The 17,813-nt window shown below is 43.7% G+C and overlaps 1 protein-coding gene across 1 annotated transcript in view; it reads left to right on the top strand.

Annotated features, from left to right (window-relative positions):
• The window catches only part of ISX (intestine specific homeobox), a 31,780-nt gene extending 30,471 nt beyond the window's left edge, over positions 1-1,309 (top strand). The window contains exon 6 of the mRNA XM_064285116.1: positions 1,070-1,309. Coding sequence (XP_064141186.1) covers positions 1,070-1,309 — 240 coding nt within the window. The remainder of the gene's footprint in view (positions 1-1,069) is intronic.
• Positions 1,310-17,813: the final 16,504 nt, after the last annotated feature.

Genomic DNA, 17,813 nt, shown 5'->3' with positions numbered 1-17,813 from the left:
TGTCAGTGGAGGCCCACATGTTACTATGATGCTGAACAGGTTTCAGTGGGGCTCCTACACTAAGACAGACTAGGAAGAAAGGCCTGGTAATCTGCTTCTGAAAATTAGCCGGTGAAAATCCTATGGATCACAATGGCCTGATGCTAAACTGATCATAGGGATGGCACAGGACTGGGCAGCATTTTGTTCCGTTGTGCATAGGGTCACCGTAAGTCGACTTTGGAGCAGCAAACAGCAAACACAGCAACCCAGTGCTAACCACTGTGGATTCAGCAGTAAACAAGACACACAACCCTACCCTCAGGAACTGACACTTTGTTCCTGTTTACTGTATTCCTAGAATTAAAATTTTCTACATACCCACAGAAAACAAAACCAAACCCCACTCATGACAACCCCATGTGTTACACAGCAGAACTGCACTATAGGGTTTTATTGGCTGTAATCTTTACAGAGGAGTCCCTGGGTGGCACAATAATTAAGTGCTCAACTACTAACCTAAAGGTTGGCAGTTCGAACCCACCCAGATGTGCCTCAGAAGACAGCTTGAAAATCCTATGGCACAGTTCTACTCTGTACACATGGAGTTGCCATGATTCAGAATCGACTTGACAATAACACCCTTTAGGGAAGCAGATTGCCAGGCCTTTCTTCCATGGTTCTGCTGGGTAGGTTTGAACCACTAACCTCTAATAGTCAAGCACAAACCATTTGTGCCACCCAAAGGCCTCTCTACATACCCACAGTGACCCTGTAAGGTAGAATTCCTAAATTATCCATTTTTACTAAGGCAGAAACTGGACTCCAAGAAACAAAGTGACTTTTCCATGGAAACAGTTGCTGTAAGTGCCAGGATTAGAACCAGGTTTCCTGGCCCCCGGTCATGGACAGTAGTGACCAACTGTCCAGGTTTGAATAGGTTTGCACAAGCTTTCAGTGCTAAATCTGGGAAAATCCAGGCAAACCAACCGCCAAACTGCCCAAGCAGGAGAGAAGCGGGGAAGCTGCAGGCACAGCCAAGGGCAAAGCTGAGGACTCACTTCCCTCTCCTGTCCTCTCCTTGTAACAGGGCCCCCTGCAGATGCCTGCAGCTCTGCCTAGGCTGGCTCCACCCACAGGTTGCTGTCCACTTGGTCAAAGCCAGCTGGCCACTGCCTGGTTCCCTGCTGGAGTCACCCTCCTCCCATCCACCCCATGGGAGATGCAGCCGCTCCCAGGCCCTCTCCTGCAGCAGGCCTGTGTCCCTGCACTCCGCCTCCTTCTACCTTCACACCCCAGGTGGACCAGCACCTGTGCCACTTCAACATAAGAACCAGATAATCTCTCCCAAAGAGCCACTCTTCTCTCCAGATGAAGCTGGGTGACGGTTGGTGCCCGGCCTGCTGGGGGACTCAGTCTTACACTCCAGGGACTGTCCACATCCCAGGATGCTATCTTGAAGGGTTGTCCCAAACTCAGCAGCAAGGGGCAAACAATAAAGAAGAGCTCTCATCTTTCCTGGCCAGAGTCACCCTCCTGGCTCAGAAGACAGAGGTTGCGTGAGGTCTCAGAATGAGCTTTGGAACAGGGAGACCACCCTCTTGTTTCTGAGCCTCCCCCTCTCTGGACCTCACCTGTAACAGGAGAGAGCTCGACAAGAGGACTTCTGAGGACTCTTCTGATCCTAACTTTTGTGAGCTGAGCCATAGAAAGAACAGAGACATAGAGGCCAGGAGAGGTGTTCATTCATTCATTCATTCATTCATCCACGACACATTTATTGAGCACCTACTGAGCACTCCATAAATGGAACTGGAGATAGAGATGAACAACTCAGGTCTCAACCCCGGGGGCTCAGTCTAGGTTGGTCGAAGGGATGATGCCGACCTTTCCCTACCAGCAGAACATTTGCTCAATGACCTTGCAGTGGACCTGTTTCTAACATATTCTTTACGGCTTTGATGAGAACATCCCAGAATGAGAAAGAAACATAGAAAATAAATTTTAAAAAATATAAACAAACTTTGGTGCCTTTAGTTATTCTGCTGTGTTGGGAAGAGATGTTTTCAGATTGAATATGAACGAACGGTAAGCTCTTTCCACAGTTTATCTGCCCAGGACATGTGCAAGGGCCTTGCTGAAAGGGCAGCCTCACTCTACCCTGGAAGGCCCAGGGCTTAGCTCAAAACTGCTGTCTCCTTGCAGTGAGGCCTTCAGCAAATCACATTTCCTGTCTGAGCCTCAGTTTTCCCATCTGTAAAAGGGAGCCATCAGTTTTCCCACTTGCCCACCCTGCCTCCCAGAGCAACCTGGAGACTCTGAAAGGAGGGGAAAATAATTTGCCAAGTACAGGTGCTGGGCCTATTGGGGGGTGATATTGTTATTCCCAGATTTCACCAGGAAAGTGGCTGCTTGGGTTTGAGCCCAGGAATGAGCCAATCCCTCTTCCTAGGGAGGTGTCATCTGCGCTCGCCTTCTGTGAGGGTCTCTGAGATCTCACTTTCTTGGGGAGCACAGGGCCTGCCATCTGGACTGACCTCTATGAACAAGTTAAGACATTCTAGGAGCCTGCCCCAAACCCCAGAGCCTCTACAGTCTACCTTGGCATGATCCACCCAAGAATTAGACCAGGAGCCAGGAATCCTGGGTCTCAGTACTGCATTCCCACGAGGGTGCTATGTAACCTCACCTTTTGATCTCTCTGGGCCTCAGCTTCCTCCTGTGTAAATGGGAGACCGGGGTGTGAGAAATGGGTGGGAAACGGATGAGAAAGTCTCCAGGCACTCGGTATGTAAGGACCATGGGCTACAACCCCCAAGCTCCCTCCTTTGTCCCAGCTGTCTGCTTGGCTTGGGCAGCTCAGCTTCACTGGGCACAGCCTTGCAGACTCAGGGCCAAGGCCACAGGTGGTACACGTGGGCTCTGCCACCAGCCTCTTGGGTCCTTGATTTTCTTCCGTAGTGAATGGGGTGAGTCATCCTCGCCCACCTAAATCACAGGGCAATTGTGAGTCCCCAGCAAGCTGGTGAATGTGAACGTGCTTTGCAAACACAGTGGTGCAAAGCACTCAGAACCCATGAGGGCCAAATGGACACCTGATCTCTTGGTGACTCAGGGTGAAAGGAAGGGATGGGGGCTGAGGGAGCAAGAACCGTTAACAAGCAAAGGTGGGGAGCTCACAACTTACCAACCTGCAGAGCAGGTACCCGTTTTACGGCCCTAAACTCCGAAGTGCAAAATGTAATTTATATCCTTTTGCTAGAGCTGGATTTCCTTTCTATATTGTTGCAGGAAATGTATTCTATTAACCTCTAGGTTACTGATTCCTCAGACACTTCAGGTTTAAACTCAGTTGAACTTAAGATTGTCCCCCTCTCTTTCCGTTCTTCCCACCGGGGTCTTTGCCAGGGTGAGGGTGTGGGGTTTGGGGATACATTTATGCAAATGTCCTGGCAGTATCTGCAGGGAGCGGATAGGCACTTCCCACCTCTGTCTTTCTCTGTTCCCTGCTGGCATCCATTAAAGGGCCTCTCATCCAGTCTGGCCTTGGCATGGCACCCTCTTCTCTGGCAATGAACCATTCAATCCACTCTTGGGGGTTCCCTGCACATGCTCCGCTGCAGCCTCCATCCCCACCTCCCACTGTGAAGCCTCTCTAGCTTCCTCTCTTTCTAGCATCCAGATCATCTCTCAGGGGCAGGAGGAAAGGTGGACAGCTCTCCCAAACTGCTCTGAGCCTTGGAAGCACTGGGCCAGACAGGAGGCTCTTGCTTATTCTGAGCCTCTTGCAGTCATTGCTTGTGCCCTGGTGATGGAAGCTCGTAGACGAGACCACAGGTCACCAGACTTCCAAGTGGAATGGGGACGGCACAAGTCTGCTCTGGGGACCCAGCCCCTTCCCACATCACATACACCCCTTCCCCAGCGTCTTCTGGAAAGAGGGTTTGGCCCACTGTAGAGATTCAGGTGACCAGAGAGGCTCAGCTTTAGTATAGAGATAAAAGCTGTTTTCGTAAAGTGACCTCTTCCTCCCTAGGGATTTATTTTTTACCTAAAAACTATTTTCTTCCCTGTACCTTATATCTATGTGGTAAAGGAATCGCTTTTCTTACAGCTGTGTGACCTTGGGCAATGACATATCCCCTCTATATCCCAGATCCCTGAATAACCATGGTTTCTTGCTGAGAGGGCTTCTGTGATAACTAAATGAGTAAGCATTTTGGCACATGGCAAGCTCTCCATAAGTGTTAAGAAGAAAAGTTATTTTCTCAACTACACCTTCTACCTCAGTCCACTTCTGATCTTAAGATCTTAAGCACGTATTCTGATTCTAAGCTCTAGCCCAGAAGCTTTTATATAAGTCTTTGAGAGATCAAGGAACTCCCAAAAGATTGTGCAAAATTGTGTGTATCTGTGTTTTTATTTTTCCAGGGAATGGATCCATTGCTTTCACCAGCTTTTCAAAGAGCTCTGTGGCAAAGAAAAAATACATGTGTGTGTGTGTGTGTGTGTGTGTGTGTGTGTCTAATAAGAATCCCCATAAGACAAATCTGATTCAGATCCTGACACATTCATACTCTAGCTATGTGGACAAGAGACTCAAGAGAAGTTAAAGGATAACTTTCTAAAAAAAGACACAGCCATACAAATATAAAATGAACAAGTGCCAAACAGTTAATGAGGAAAGTAGTAAGATGTCACAATTACTTAAAAGAATCCAAGGAAGATATATATGCACATAAACACACAGACATACACAGGCATTCAGGAAAACTGAAATGAATTTACAAACGGATACAACAGGGGTCAAAAACCACAAGGAAGTCATCAACTGATTTCTTCACCAGACACAATACATTTGCATTTCTTCGTCCAAGAACTGTTTGCATTACTAACAGTTTTCCACAACATACAGTTGTAAAGTAGCTCGAAGAAAAAAACAAGAGATGTAGATATTCTGGAAGGGTAGGCTAGATAGAACATCCAGTAATCTGTTCATGCCCATTGGAAAATCTTTTCCAGTGTCTCCTGACATAAAGATACTTTATCTCTCTGAATCTCATTTTTTTCATCTGTTAAATGGGGGTAACCAGATCAGCTTCAGAAAGACAGCTGTGAAAAAAAAAAAAAAATCCTATAAGATGGCACATGTCAAGGGTTTGTACTTGTAAAACGTTTTACGAACGTAGGAAATTATTATTGATTCCTTTTCAAACTCCTCTAGAGCTCAAGTTAAAAGCCTATATCTAGAAAGTGTTCAGAAATTCAGCAATATTTTTTAATACCCATTGACCTTTTGTAGTTCAGTTTTTAAAGAGACTGAACAAACAGTACTAAAATGGGCAGAGAGCAAGAATAAAAGATTCATAGGAAAGATATAGAAATGGATACTAAACATATGAAAATATTCTCAATTTCATTCATAATTTAAAATGCAAATAAAACAGTAATGAAATACATTTTTTACCTTTCAGCTTGGCAAATATTTAAAAGTGTTGGTGAGGGGTTGATGAGTCAGGAGTTCACATGTAAGGAAGTATGAATTAGTACAATAATTTGAAGGAATTTGACAACAACCATTAATAGTCTAAATGCAGATCTCTTTAACCCAGTAATTCTATTTACAAGAATTTATCTGATAAATGTTGTTGTTGTTGTTGTTAGGTGCCTTTCTGTCAGTTCTGACTCATAGCACCTCTAAGTACAACCGAATAAAACTCTGCCTAGTCCTGAGCCATCCTCCCAATCCTTGCTATGTTTGAGCTCATTGTTGCAGCCGCTGTGTCAACCCATCTCACTGAGGGCCTTCCACATGTTCAGTGACCCTCTGCTTCACCAGACATGATGTCCTTCTCCAAGAACTGGTCCCTTCTGATGACATGTCCAAAGCACAAGGGATGAAGTCTCACCATCCTAGTTTCTAAGGAGTATTCTGGCTGTACTTCTTCCAAGTTGGATAAGACAGATTTGTTCATTCTTTTGGCACTCCATGGTATATTCAATATTCTTCACCGACACCATAATTCAAAGGCATCAATTCTTCTTAGGTCTTCCTTATTCATTGTCCAGCTTTCACATGCATATGAGGCTATTGAAAACACCATGGATTGGGTCAGGTGCACCTTAGTCCTCAAATTGACCTGTTCGCTTTTTAACACTTTAAAGAGGTCTTTTGCAGCAGATTTGCCCAATGGAATACATTGCTAGATTTCTTGACTGGTGCTTGCATGGGCATTGACTGTGGATCCAAGTAAAATGAAATCCTCGACAACTTTAATCTTTTCTGTTTTTGTCATGATGTTCCTTATCGGTCCATTTGTGGGGATTTTTGTTTTCTTTATGTTGAGGTACAATCCATACTGAAGACTGAATCTTCATCAGTAAATGCTTCAAGTCCTTTTCACTTTCACAAGCAAGGCTGAGTCATGTGCATAACGGAGGTTGTTAATGAGTCTTGCTCCAATCCTGATGCCTTGTTCTTTATTCATGTAGTCCAGCTTCTCAGATTATTTGCTCAGCATGCAGATTGAATAAGTATGGTGAAAGAATACAACCCTGATACTGCGTGACTTTAAACCACGCAGTATCCCCTTGCTCTGTTCCAACAACTGCCTCTTGGTCTATGTAGAGGTTCTGCATGAGCACAATTAAGTGTTCTGTAATTCCCATTCTTTGCAACGTTATCCATGATTTGATTTGATCCACACAGTCAAATGCCTTTACGTAGTCAATAAAACATAGGAAAACATTTTTCTGGTAATCTCTGCTTTCAGCCAAGATCCCTCTTACATCAACGATGATAACCCTTGTTCCACATCCTCTTCTGAATCCGCTTGAACTTCTGGAAATTCCCTGTCGATGTACTACTCCAACCATTTTTTAATTTATCTTCAGCAAAATTTAACTTGTGTATGATATAAATTATTTTCTTCAAAACTTTCCACATTCTGTTGGATCACCTTTCTTTGGAAGGGGCAGAAATATAGATCTCTTCCAGTAGGTTGGTCAGGTAGCTGTCTTCCAAGTCTCTTGACATAGAGAAGTGAGTGTTTTCAGCATTGCGTTTGTTGAAACATCTCAATTAGTATCCTGTCGATTCCTCAAACCTTGTTTTTTGCCAGCACCTTCGCTGCAGCTTGAACTTCTTCCTTCCTCATAAATATACATGCATACATGAGTCCTGGTGGTGCAGTGGTTAAGAGCTTGGCTGCTAACCAAAAGGTTGGCAGTTCAAATCCATTAACCACTCCTTGGAAACCCTATGGGGCAGTTCTACTCTGACCTATAGGGTTTCCGTGAGTTGGAACTGAATTGACGGCACCTAACAACAACAACAACAAATATTTGTTGTTGTTGTTGTTAGGTGCCGTCAACTCAGTTCCAACTCACGGAAACCCTATAACAACAACAAATATATATATATACACACACACACACACACACAGATCTCGCCCACCGGTCTATCAGTTTGTCATACTGTGGGGGTCTGAGTGTTGCTGTGATACTGGAAGCTATGCCACCAGTATTCAAATACCACCAGGGTCACCATTGCTGACAGGTTTCAGCTGAGCTTACAGGCTAAGACAGACGAGGAAGAAGGACCTGGCAGTCTACTTCTGAAAAGCATTAGCCAGTGAAAACCCTATGAATAGCAGCGGAACATTGTCTGATATAGTGCTGGAAGATGAGCCCCCCAGGTTGGAAGGCGCTCAAAAGACGGCTGGGGAAGAGCTGCCTCCTCAAAATGAAATTGACCTTAACGATGTAGATGGAGCCAAGCTTTTGGGACCTTCATTTGCTGGTGTGGCATGACTCAAAAGGAGAAGAAAGAGGTGCAAACATCCATGAAAAATTAAACAATGAATTGCATTGAAAATATCTGCTACAAAAGATCTTTTTACAGTGTTAAAAAGCAAAGATGTCACCTTGATGACCAAAGTGCACCTGACCCAAGCCATGGTGTTTTCAATTGCCTCGTATGTGTGTGAAATCTGGACCGTGAGTAAGGAAGATCAAAGAATTGTCACTTTGAATTGTGGTGTTGGTGAAGAATATTGATATACCATGGACTGCCAAAAGAACGAACAAATATGTCTTGGAAGAAGTACCACCAGAATGTTTCTTAGAAGCAGGGATGGAGAGATTACATTTCACATACTTTGGACATGTTATCAGGAGGGATCAGTCCCTAGAGAAGGATATCATGCTTGTTACAGTAGAGGGTCAGCAAAAAAGACCCTCAATAAGACAAATTGACACAGAGGCTGCAACAATGGGCTTAAGCGTAACAACAATTGTGGGGATGGTGCAAGACTAGGCGGTGTCTTGTTCTGTTGCACACAGAGTTGCTATGAGTCAAAACTGACTCAATGGTACTTAACAACAACATATATATCTAGTATATTTATCAGATATATACTGCATGTGAGCACGTTCTCTGAGGTTTCTTAATAGCATAAACTGAAAACCACCTAGATAGGACACTGTTGAAACAAATTATAATATATACATTCAGTTGTTAAAAATAATGAGACAGGCTGAAATGTACCTCATTGGAAATCGTCATTAGACACGTCCTTAAGTGGAAAAAGCAAGGTGCGGAACAATATTATGATCCCATTCAAGTAAGAAAAGGTAAAGATGAGGTAAAGGTATCTTTATATATAAAAACACTTTCTGTATGCTGATGGTTTCTACACGAATATTTAGTTTTTGCTCCATAACAAATCACCCCAAACTTTAGTGGCTTGAAGTAACAACCACTTCTTTAGCTCAGGACTCTGTGGGTTGGCTGAGTTCTTCATCTGGTCTGGGCTGGCTCAACTAATCTCAACTGGGCTGACTCATGACACGGCGGTCAGCTGGAGGGTCAATAGTTGCTGGATGATCTAGGGTGATCTCACTTTGTGGTCTGGTTTGGCACACTGTTAACTGGGGTGACAGGGTGTCTGGAATCTCACTAGGCTTCTTCACATAGCTGTATGCCTTATTTGCCTGGTAATTTATAACAAAAAATACCATGAGTGGACTTCAGACATCTAAAGAACTCTAAAAGAATACCAGTGACAGAAAGACTGTGAAATTTCTATCAACTAATATTTATTAAGCACCCCACACATGGCCAGGCACGGTGCTAGGGGATGAAGATAGAAAAGTAAGCTAAAACGTGTTCCCTTCTTCCATGGAGTATATGTTTCTGATGCGTTGAGCTGCATATAAGAGAAAGCACGACTCAAACTGGCTTAAATAACAAAAGAGTTTATTATTTCACCTGAAAATCCAGAGGGAGAGTAGGCTGCAGGGTTGATTGATTCAGAGATTCAACAGCATCATCAGCAACCCAGTTCTCAGGGTTAGGTTGCACAGCCATTTGCAGGGGGACCTCGTCCTCTGAATGATAGCAAGATGGCGGCAGCAGTTTTAGGCATCATGTCCAGACATGCCCAGGCAATGTCCAGAGGAAGAGCAAGGACTGACTCTGGGAACAAGAACCCCTATCCAAAAAGCCCCTCAACAGACTTCCCCTCACATCCCAGTGGTCAAAATAGTGTCACAAGCCCATTTCCGCCAACCACTAGCAAGAGGATTGAATTAGATCCGTCACTGTTGTCTTAGTCATCTAGTGCTGCTATAACAGAAATACCACAAGCGGATGGCTTTAACAAAGAGAAATTTACTGTCACACAGTCTAGTAGGTTAAAGTTCAAATCAGGGTGTCAGTACCAGGTGAAGGCTTTCTTTCTCTGTCAGCCTTCTCATCAATCTTTCCCCAGGCTAGGAGCTTCTTTCTGCAGGAACTCCAGGTCCAAATGATGCGCTCTGCTCCTGGCACTGCTTTCGTGGTGGTAGGAGGTTCCCCTGTCTCTCTGCTTGCTTTCATCTTTTATATCTCAAGAGATTGCCTCAGGACACAGTCTAATTCTGTAGGTCCAGTCATGCCTCACTAACATAATTGCTGCCCACCCTCCCTCATTAGCATCATAGAGGTAGGATTTACAACATATAGGAAAATCACACAATACCGGGAATCATGGCCCAGAACGATTGATACACACATTTTTGGGGGGGACATAATCCAATCTATGACAACTGTGAAGGGAATGTATGCTGGGAAACCAACAACAATGTTCACTACACTAACAGTAATGATAATAACAACAAGGCATATCATTGCTGATGTCAGATGGATCCCGGCTGAAAGCAGAGAATACCAGAAAGATGTGATTATCTGTGTTTTATTGACTATGCAAAGGCAATTGACTGTGGATCATAACAAACTATGGATAACGTTACGAAGAATAGGAATTCCAGAACGCTTAATTGTGCTTATGAGGAACCTGTACCTAGATCAAAAGGCAGTCGTTTGAATAAAACAAGGAAATACTTGGTGGTTTAAAGCCAGGAAAGGTGTACCTCCGGGCTGTATCCTTTCACCATACTTATTCAATCCATATACTGAGCAAATAATCCAAGAAGCTGGACTATATGAAGAAGAACGGGGCATCAGGACTGGAGGAAGACTCATTAACAACCCGCAATATGCAGATGACACAACCTTGCTTGCTGAAAGTGAAGAGGACTTAAAACACTTACTGATGAAGATCGAAGACTACAGCCTTCAGTATGGATTACTCTTCAACATAAAGAAAACAAAAATCCTCACAATTGAACCAATAAACAACATTATGATAAACATAGAAAAGATTGAAGTTGTCAAGGGTTTTGTTTTACTTAGGTCACAATCAACACCCACAGAAGCAGCAGCCAAGAAATCAAATGATGCATTGCATTGGGCAAATCTACTGCAAAAGCCCCCTTTCAGTTAGCAGCTGAGCACTTAACCACTGCACCACCCTGGCTCCTTAAAGGGTCTCTATTCTAGTTGCCCTTTACTCAGACCTCCATCGTATAAAAATAAACTCCCAACTGGAAATTCTGAGAGTCTGAGTTCTGGTCCTGTCCCCACTCTGGGTGGCCGTGGCCAATTGTCAGCCTCTCTCTGTAACTAAGTTTCCTCATCTGTTAAATGACACTGGACAAGATGCTCTCGAGGTCTCTTCCAGGTCTGATATTCTGGGACTCTCTTCTTTCTGCAGAAAGCCAGCGTCAGAGTCTAAATTCCCAGGAGGCATTGAGCCACTTCCTCTCAGGCCCCAGGGTCCTGATCAGAAATTTGGAGACAAGGATTAATGAGTGCAGTTTGCCATGAGCCTCAGGCTCTGTAAAGGAAGGTTTCAAATCTTCTAGGGTCAGGTTAGCAAATCAATCTCCTTGGGGAGAAACCAAGCCAATTGCTGGGTTTCTTGATCTGGAGCTAAACACAGAGAGGGCAATGGAAGAGCAAAGGAAAAACAATAGGGTTTTTCCACTTATTGCAACAGAGCCCTACCCATTGGCATCAGCTGGGGAAGCTGTGTGTCTATGGATGTTCATGCATGTGTGTGTGTGTGTGTGTGTGTGTCTGTAAGTACTGGAGAGAAGGCCTCCAACCTCACCAGATGGTCAGTTTGCCCTCCATGCCAGGCATGCCCCAGCCTCAGGGAAATGGCTAGTTGAACTTCAGACTGACAAAGGAATGGGTTATCTATATCAACCAGCAAGGATTTGTCCATTCCAAAAACACTCACAGAGCCCTCTTCTAAAGGTGCCAGCGAAATAACTACACTAAGATCACAGTCCCTGGCCTCAGAAATGAACAGTCTATGCTCGGACAAGGATTACAATAGAAGGTTCCAGACAGAGCTGGAGAAAAATGTAGAACAAAATTCTAACTCACACACACACAAAAAAAGACCAGCCTTACTGGCCTGAAAGAAAGTGGAAAAATTCTGAGAGTATGGCCCCCTTACACCCTTTCAGTTTAGTAATGAAGTCCCTCAGCCAAAGATTAGACAGATCTGTAAAACAAAATGAGACTAAAGGGGCACATAAGCCCAGGGGCAAGGACTAGAAGGCAGGAGAAGACAGGAAAGCCGGTAATAGGGAACCCAAGGTCGAGAAGGGAGAGTGTTGACACGTGGTGGAGTTGTTAACCAATGTCATAAAACAATATGTGTACTAACTGTTTAATGAGAAGCTAGTTTGTTCTGTAAACCTTCATCTAAAGTACAATAAAAGAAAAAAAGAATGACAGCCTAGCCGATGCGCAGTCTGATGCACACTCTACACACACACCTTTACACTCCCGAGCCATGAAATTTCCAAGTCATAACAACAACATCCCCCAGTAGTCAATTCTGTTTCATCACTTTATGCTGAATGATCAAAGAGCTGCACAAAGTTACTGTTTGCCGTCGAGTCAATTTTGACTCATAGGGACCCTACGGCACAGAGTAGAACTGTCCCGTAGAGTTTCCAAGGAGCGCCTGGTAAATAGATTCGAACCACCAAACTTTTGGTTAGCAGCCGTAACACTTAACCACTATGCCACCAGGGTTTCCTGCACAAAGTTATGCAGGCGTTAAAAAACTGATACTGCAAATCAAGTCAGACATACCTCATGCTCTTTAACAGGCTTATGGAGCTGATAAAAAAAAAAAAAGTGCTGTAGCTTGTGACAGGATCCTAATATTCAAACAAAATGGGAAAAAACAAAACAAAACTTTAAAATATGCTCCCTTCCTCTTTTGTAGAATTCTCATCAAAGTGAAATGCTGTAAATAGGCCTGCATTTGCATGTTGGCTTTCTGATTATTCCTTTTGTTCATTTTGTTGACTCAATTAATTGCTTTAGAATGGACTAACTTCTTCCCACACTGTATCTAGATCCCAGGCCCACTGATATGTAAATTATGGGTAAGTGGTGGCAGAGGTAAAACTAAGGTATGGCAGGTAGGGCACACGTTCTGGACACCATATAAGGAGGGGTGCTAATGAGCAGTATCTATTGGCCATTGCAGTTTCCATCACCAGCTGTGGGAGATCATTCGGCAATTTAAAACTAATTGCCAGAGGCCTATTTTCTATAGATAGGCCCCTGGGTGGAGGGTCTTTGAAGCACAATGTTAAACTTTTTAGTGGTGTTTTAAATCTTAAATTATCAAAAGGCTGGATGAAGGCCAAAATGTTGTTGTCAATTGCTGTCCAGTCAGTGCCAGCTCAGGACAGTCTCATGTATCAAAAAACAAAACGTTGCTGCCTGGTCCTGGGCCATCTTCTTGATTGTTGGTATGTTTGATCCCATTATTGTGGCTATCGGGTCAATCCATTTCATGGAGGATTTCCCTCATTTTCACTGATCCTCAACTTTACCAACCATGATGTTCTTTTCTACCAACTGGTCTTTCCTGATGACTTGTCCTAAGTAAGCGAGACGAACTCTTGACATCCTCGCTTCTAAGGAGCGTTCTGGTTGTAATGTTGTTGTTAGGTGCCATCAAGTTGGTTCCAACTCATAGTGACCCTACGTTTAGCAGAATAAAATGTTGCCCAGTCCTGCACCACCCTCACAGTCATTGCTATGTTTGAGCCCATCATTGCAACTACTGTCAGTCCCTCTCGTTGAAAGTCGTAATAGCATCCATAAGTTCCCATCTGGCCTCTTTGATTGCATGAGTTGCCGGGGTCATAGGGAGGGTGATAGAATTGGGAGGAATTTCGAGAAGACTATAGCATTAGGGCTGGTACAAGTTTTATAAAAATATTCACAATTCAACCCATAACAGATGCAATCAAGGAACTCCGAATACGGACTGGGACAGAGAAAGGATATTAAAATTTTTCTGTTAATTGTGTTAATTATCATAATAACACAATGGGGTCTTTTAATGTCCCTTGTTGTCAGAGATGCATACTAAGATCTTAAAAGCAAAAAGACATGATGTCTGGAATTTGCTTAAAATACTCCAATAAGCAAACACACAAACAAGGGGGGAGGCGGAAAGAGAGAAACATGACTGGACAAATGTTAATAGTCACTGAAGTTTATTGATGGGCATATGGCTGCTCATTAAGCTATCCTCTTCACTTTTCCATATATTCGAAAATAATTTTTAAAAATTTAATCCAGAAACCAAACCCATTGCTGTTGAGTCAATTCTGACTCATAACAACCCTGTAAAACAGAGCAGGACTACCCCGCAGGGTTTCCAAGGAGTGGCTGTTGGATTTGAACTGCTGACCTTTTTGTTAGCAGCCAAGCTCTTAACAACTGTACCAGCAGGGCTCCCTCCAGAAGCCATGAAGAAGGAAAAAAAAGGAAGAACAGAAAAATATGGTCCAGAAGGCACAGATTCTCAAAACTAGGTCTCCTGAGGGTCACATGAAGGAACCAGGGATGCTTCAGACGCAGATGGGATGACTCCAGGCAATCTAACTCTGCATTAAGAAGCCTGGAGGACTAGTCTACCCTGAGAGATGGAAGATGTTCTGTGCAGCAACAGAAGGCAAAGCTGGGACCAATATGGAGAGTACAAGACAATGTTAAGCTCAACACAAAGAAGTACTAACAGGCAGTTTCCAAAAGGTCCCCTCTGTCCCGGCTCTCAAACCACCTCTCCTACTACATGCAGCACCCATAAGCTACATGTAACAGCCACACTGAATCGCTGGAGGCTGCAGGGACACACACACACACCAAGAACATTCCCAGCCCATGCCCTTTGCCCTGCTTTTCCCCTGGCCAGGAATGCCCTCTCCTGCTCCTAGGTTTCAAGGCCCAACTCAAACCCTGCCCCCACCTTGCCCTTGATCTCCCCTTGGAAATAACAGCATCATTTATATAATGCAAGTGCTTAGAATATGTGGTGGCTGGTATATGCATATAAACTCATAGCTTAGAAAGAGCATTACATTATTTTTATAGATATACATCATAGATAAGTTACATATTTTATAATTATTCTTCCTTTTCACTCCCACAATACTGCGCTCCTTTATTAGGATAATAGCAGTCCCCACGTATTGAGCACCTACCATGTGCCAACTGCTTTCATTTGCACACCAATCCAATGACACAGGCATCATAAAGTGCCTGAAAGGGAACATGATTTAACCGAAATTACACAACAGAGTTCTAATTGGAACACAGGTTAGTCTGATGCCAAAACTTTTAACTATAGACTATACCAAAAAAAAAAAAATTGCCATTGAGTCGATTCCAACTCGTAGCAAACATATAGGACAGAGTAGAACTGCCCCATGGGATTTCCAAGGAGCACCTGGTGCTTTCGAACTGCCTTTTGGTTAGCAGCCATAGCTCCTAACCACTATGCCACCAGAGTTTCCACAGACTGTGTATACAACACATACGTATTGACTATATATATATATAACATATATAAAAAAAATTATACACATCATATATGTGTGCATGTGTGTGTATATATATATATATATATATATATATATATAGTGTATGGCCCTTAAGCCCCACTTCCATTGAGTCAATTCTGACTCATAGCGACCCTATTAGACAGAGTAGAACTGCCCCGTAGGGTTTCTAAAGTTATAAATCTTTATGGAAACAGACTGCCACGTCTTTCTCCTGTGAAGTGACTAGTGGGTTCCAACTGCCAACCTTTCAGTTAGCAGCTGAGCGCTTTAACCACTGTGCCACCAGCACTCATATATGTATGTGTGTGCGTGTATATATATATACTATATAAAAATAAGGGGATATACTATACATAAGGTCTCCCCTTAGTCACTGTGTCTGTTATTGTTTCCACCACGTCTTGTCAGTGTGTTGTACTGTGGTGGCTTGCGTATTGCCATGATGCTAGAAGCTATTGCACCAGTATTTCAAATACCAACAGGGTCACCTATGTTGGACAGATTTTAGCAGAGCTTCCAGATGAAGGCAGACTAGTGAAAAAGACATGGTGATCTACTTCCAAAACTCAGCCAATGAAAACCCTGTTGATCACAGAGTATTGCCCCAGACTGACTCATTTACTCTGGACACGTCATCAGGAGGGACCAATTGCTGGAGAAGAACATCAAGTTTGGTAAAGTGGAGGGGCAGGAAAGGCAAAGGAAATCATCGATGAGACAGATTGATGCAGTACTTGCAACAACGGACTCAAACATACCAGCGATCATGAAGATAGCGCAGGACCAGTCAACAGTTCATTTTGTTATACACGGGGTCACAGTGAGTCGGAGCCAACTAGACAGCAACTAACAACATTATTCTTTCCAACACAGTGCCTAGCATATGGTAAATGGTCAATATATACTTGAGAACGAACCGATATATGAATGAATAAATCCTATATTATGATTGTGTTTATAGCTCCCCTCACCCCCACTCTACCCCCACTGTAAACTTCTGAACAGCTAAGATAAATAAACTGGACTAGGCACCAAGATTCTATATGGGGTGTAAGAGAAGTCATGACAGATGAGTGTTAAGACTCAGGTAGAGTGGCGGAGGCTTGCCAAGATCCCCAGGAAGTCAATAGGACAGAGGGAGGGGGGCACTGAGGAGATCTCCAGGGAGATCACCTCCTCCAGCTCAGGCACTCTCCAGGTTAGGAAGAGAAGGCCTCTCTCCTTTCCCCTGGCTGCCAGGGCCCTGACTGTTGTGTGACCCCTGGAGGTGGGGACCTGTGCTCCCCAGGGGAGGAAGGTTACAGCCCTGTTATCACCAAGCAGCAATAAAGTCATTTCGTGATAATTAGAATCCTGACCAATTGAAGTCATTTACCGCTCCCAAACAACTATATGGTGGCTCTTATCGTCCCAAGAATCCTGAGATATTATTTGAAAGGGTCATAAACTAGGAGCCTGGTTGGGGGATGAGGAATAGAAGAGGGAAGGCAAATGAAGAAAGAAGGGAAGAGAATTGTAAGTGCTACATCTACATATCTGCTCCGTTCATCAGATGTGGGCAAAACACATTTGGTGCTGTCGAGTCAATTCCAATTCATAACAATCCCGTGTGAAAGAGTATATCCACCCCAAAGGGTCTTCTAGGCTATAATATTTATGGGAGCAGATCGCCAGGTCTCTCTCCTGTGGAGCTGCTGGGTGTGTTCAAATTGCCAACCTTTAGGTTAGTAGTTGAGCACTTAACCATTGTGCCACCAGGGTTTCTTCTCAAGGACATAGCAGAAGGATAACATTCTATCCCTGGGAGGTTCCTAATCAGAATCATGAAATCTCAGAGCTAAAGAGGATAAAGAAACATCTACTCCAGCATTTCCCAAATTAGAAACCCTGGAAATCCGTGGTTCATGAGATGCTCATTGGTGTTTGATGAAAAATGTTCCGGCAAATCAATTTATGAAAACGTGTAAACTGTGGCTCTCTGTTAGGGAATCACAGAGTCCACTGAATCTCAAAGTTTCTGGGAAGATCTACAGGAAAGAAGCCAGTTTAACTTAATAAAATCCAGTGTTTCCCAGACTTTGACCCCTGAACCTTCCTCCCCACTAACACACATAGGACATCTATTGTGTAGATAGCACAATAAAGCTCAGAAAATATGAGTCTATTTATCCATGTTTCCTTCCCACTCTTGTGCTGAAGTTAGACTGAGTGGGTTTCTGCTCCTTGACTCCACATGCCCTCTGGTTAGGACAGGTATTCACACTTAACAGTGGGCAGTCAGCCATCTGTAGGTACCTTTGGAAGATAAAGGGAGGCGACCCCATTTTTATCTCTTACCAAAGAGAACCTGTAAAAGGGAAAAAAGTAGGACAAGTGGAATTCTTTGACAAACCTGAAATGGAGAGCCACCAACCGAAGAAGAGATGAAGCTCACCTCCAAAGGTGAGAGGAAGAGAATTACTCTATCTGGGCCAAAAGGGCAGAACTTATTCAGTAAAAGAAGTGACTTTCTAACAATCAAAGTTGGAGACAGTGGAACAGACTGCCTCAGGACGAAACGA

Source organism: Loxodonta africana, chromosome 4 (genome assembly GCF_030014295.1).
Source record: "Loxodonta africana isolate mLoxAfr1 chromosome 4, mLoxAfr1.hap2, whole genome shotgun sequence".
Taxonomy (NCBI): domain Eukaryota; kingdom Metazoa; phylum Chordata; class Mammalia; order Proboscidea; family Elephantidae; genus Loxodonta; species Loxodonta africana.
The sequence above is the reverse complement of the archived record's forward strand: the minus strand, read 5'-3'. Positions and strand labels throughout refer to the sequence as shown.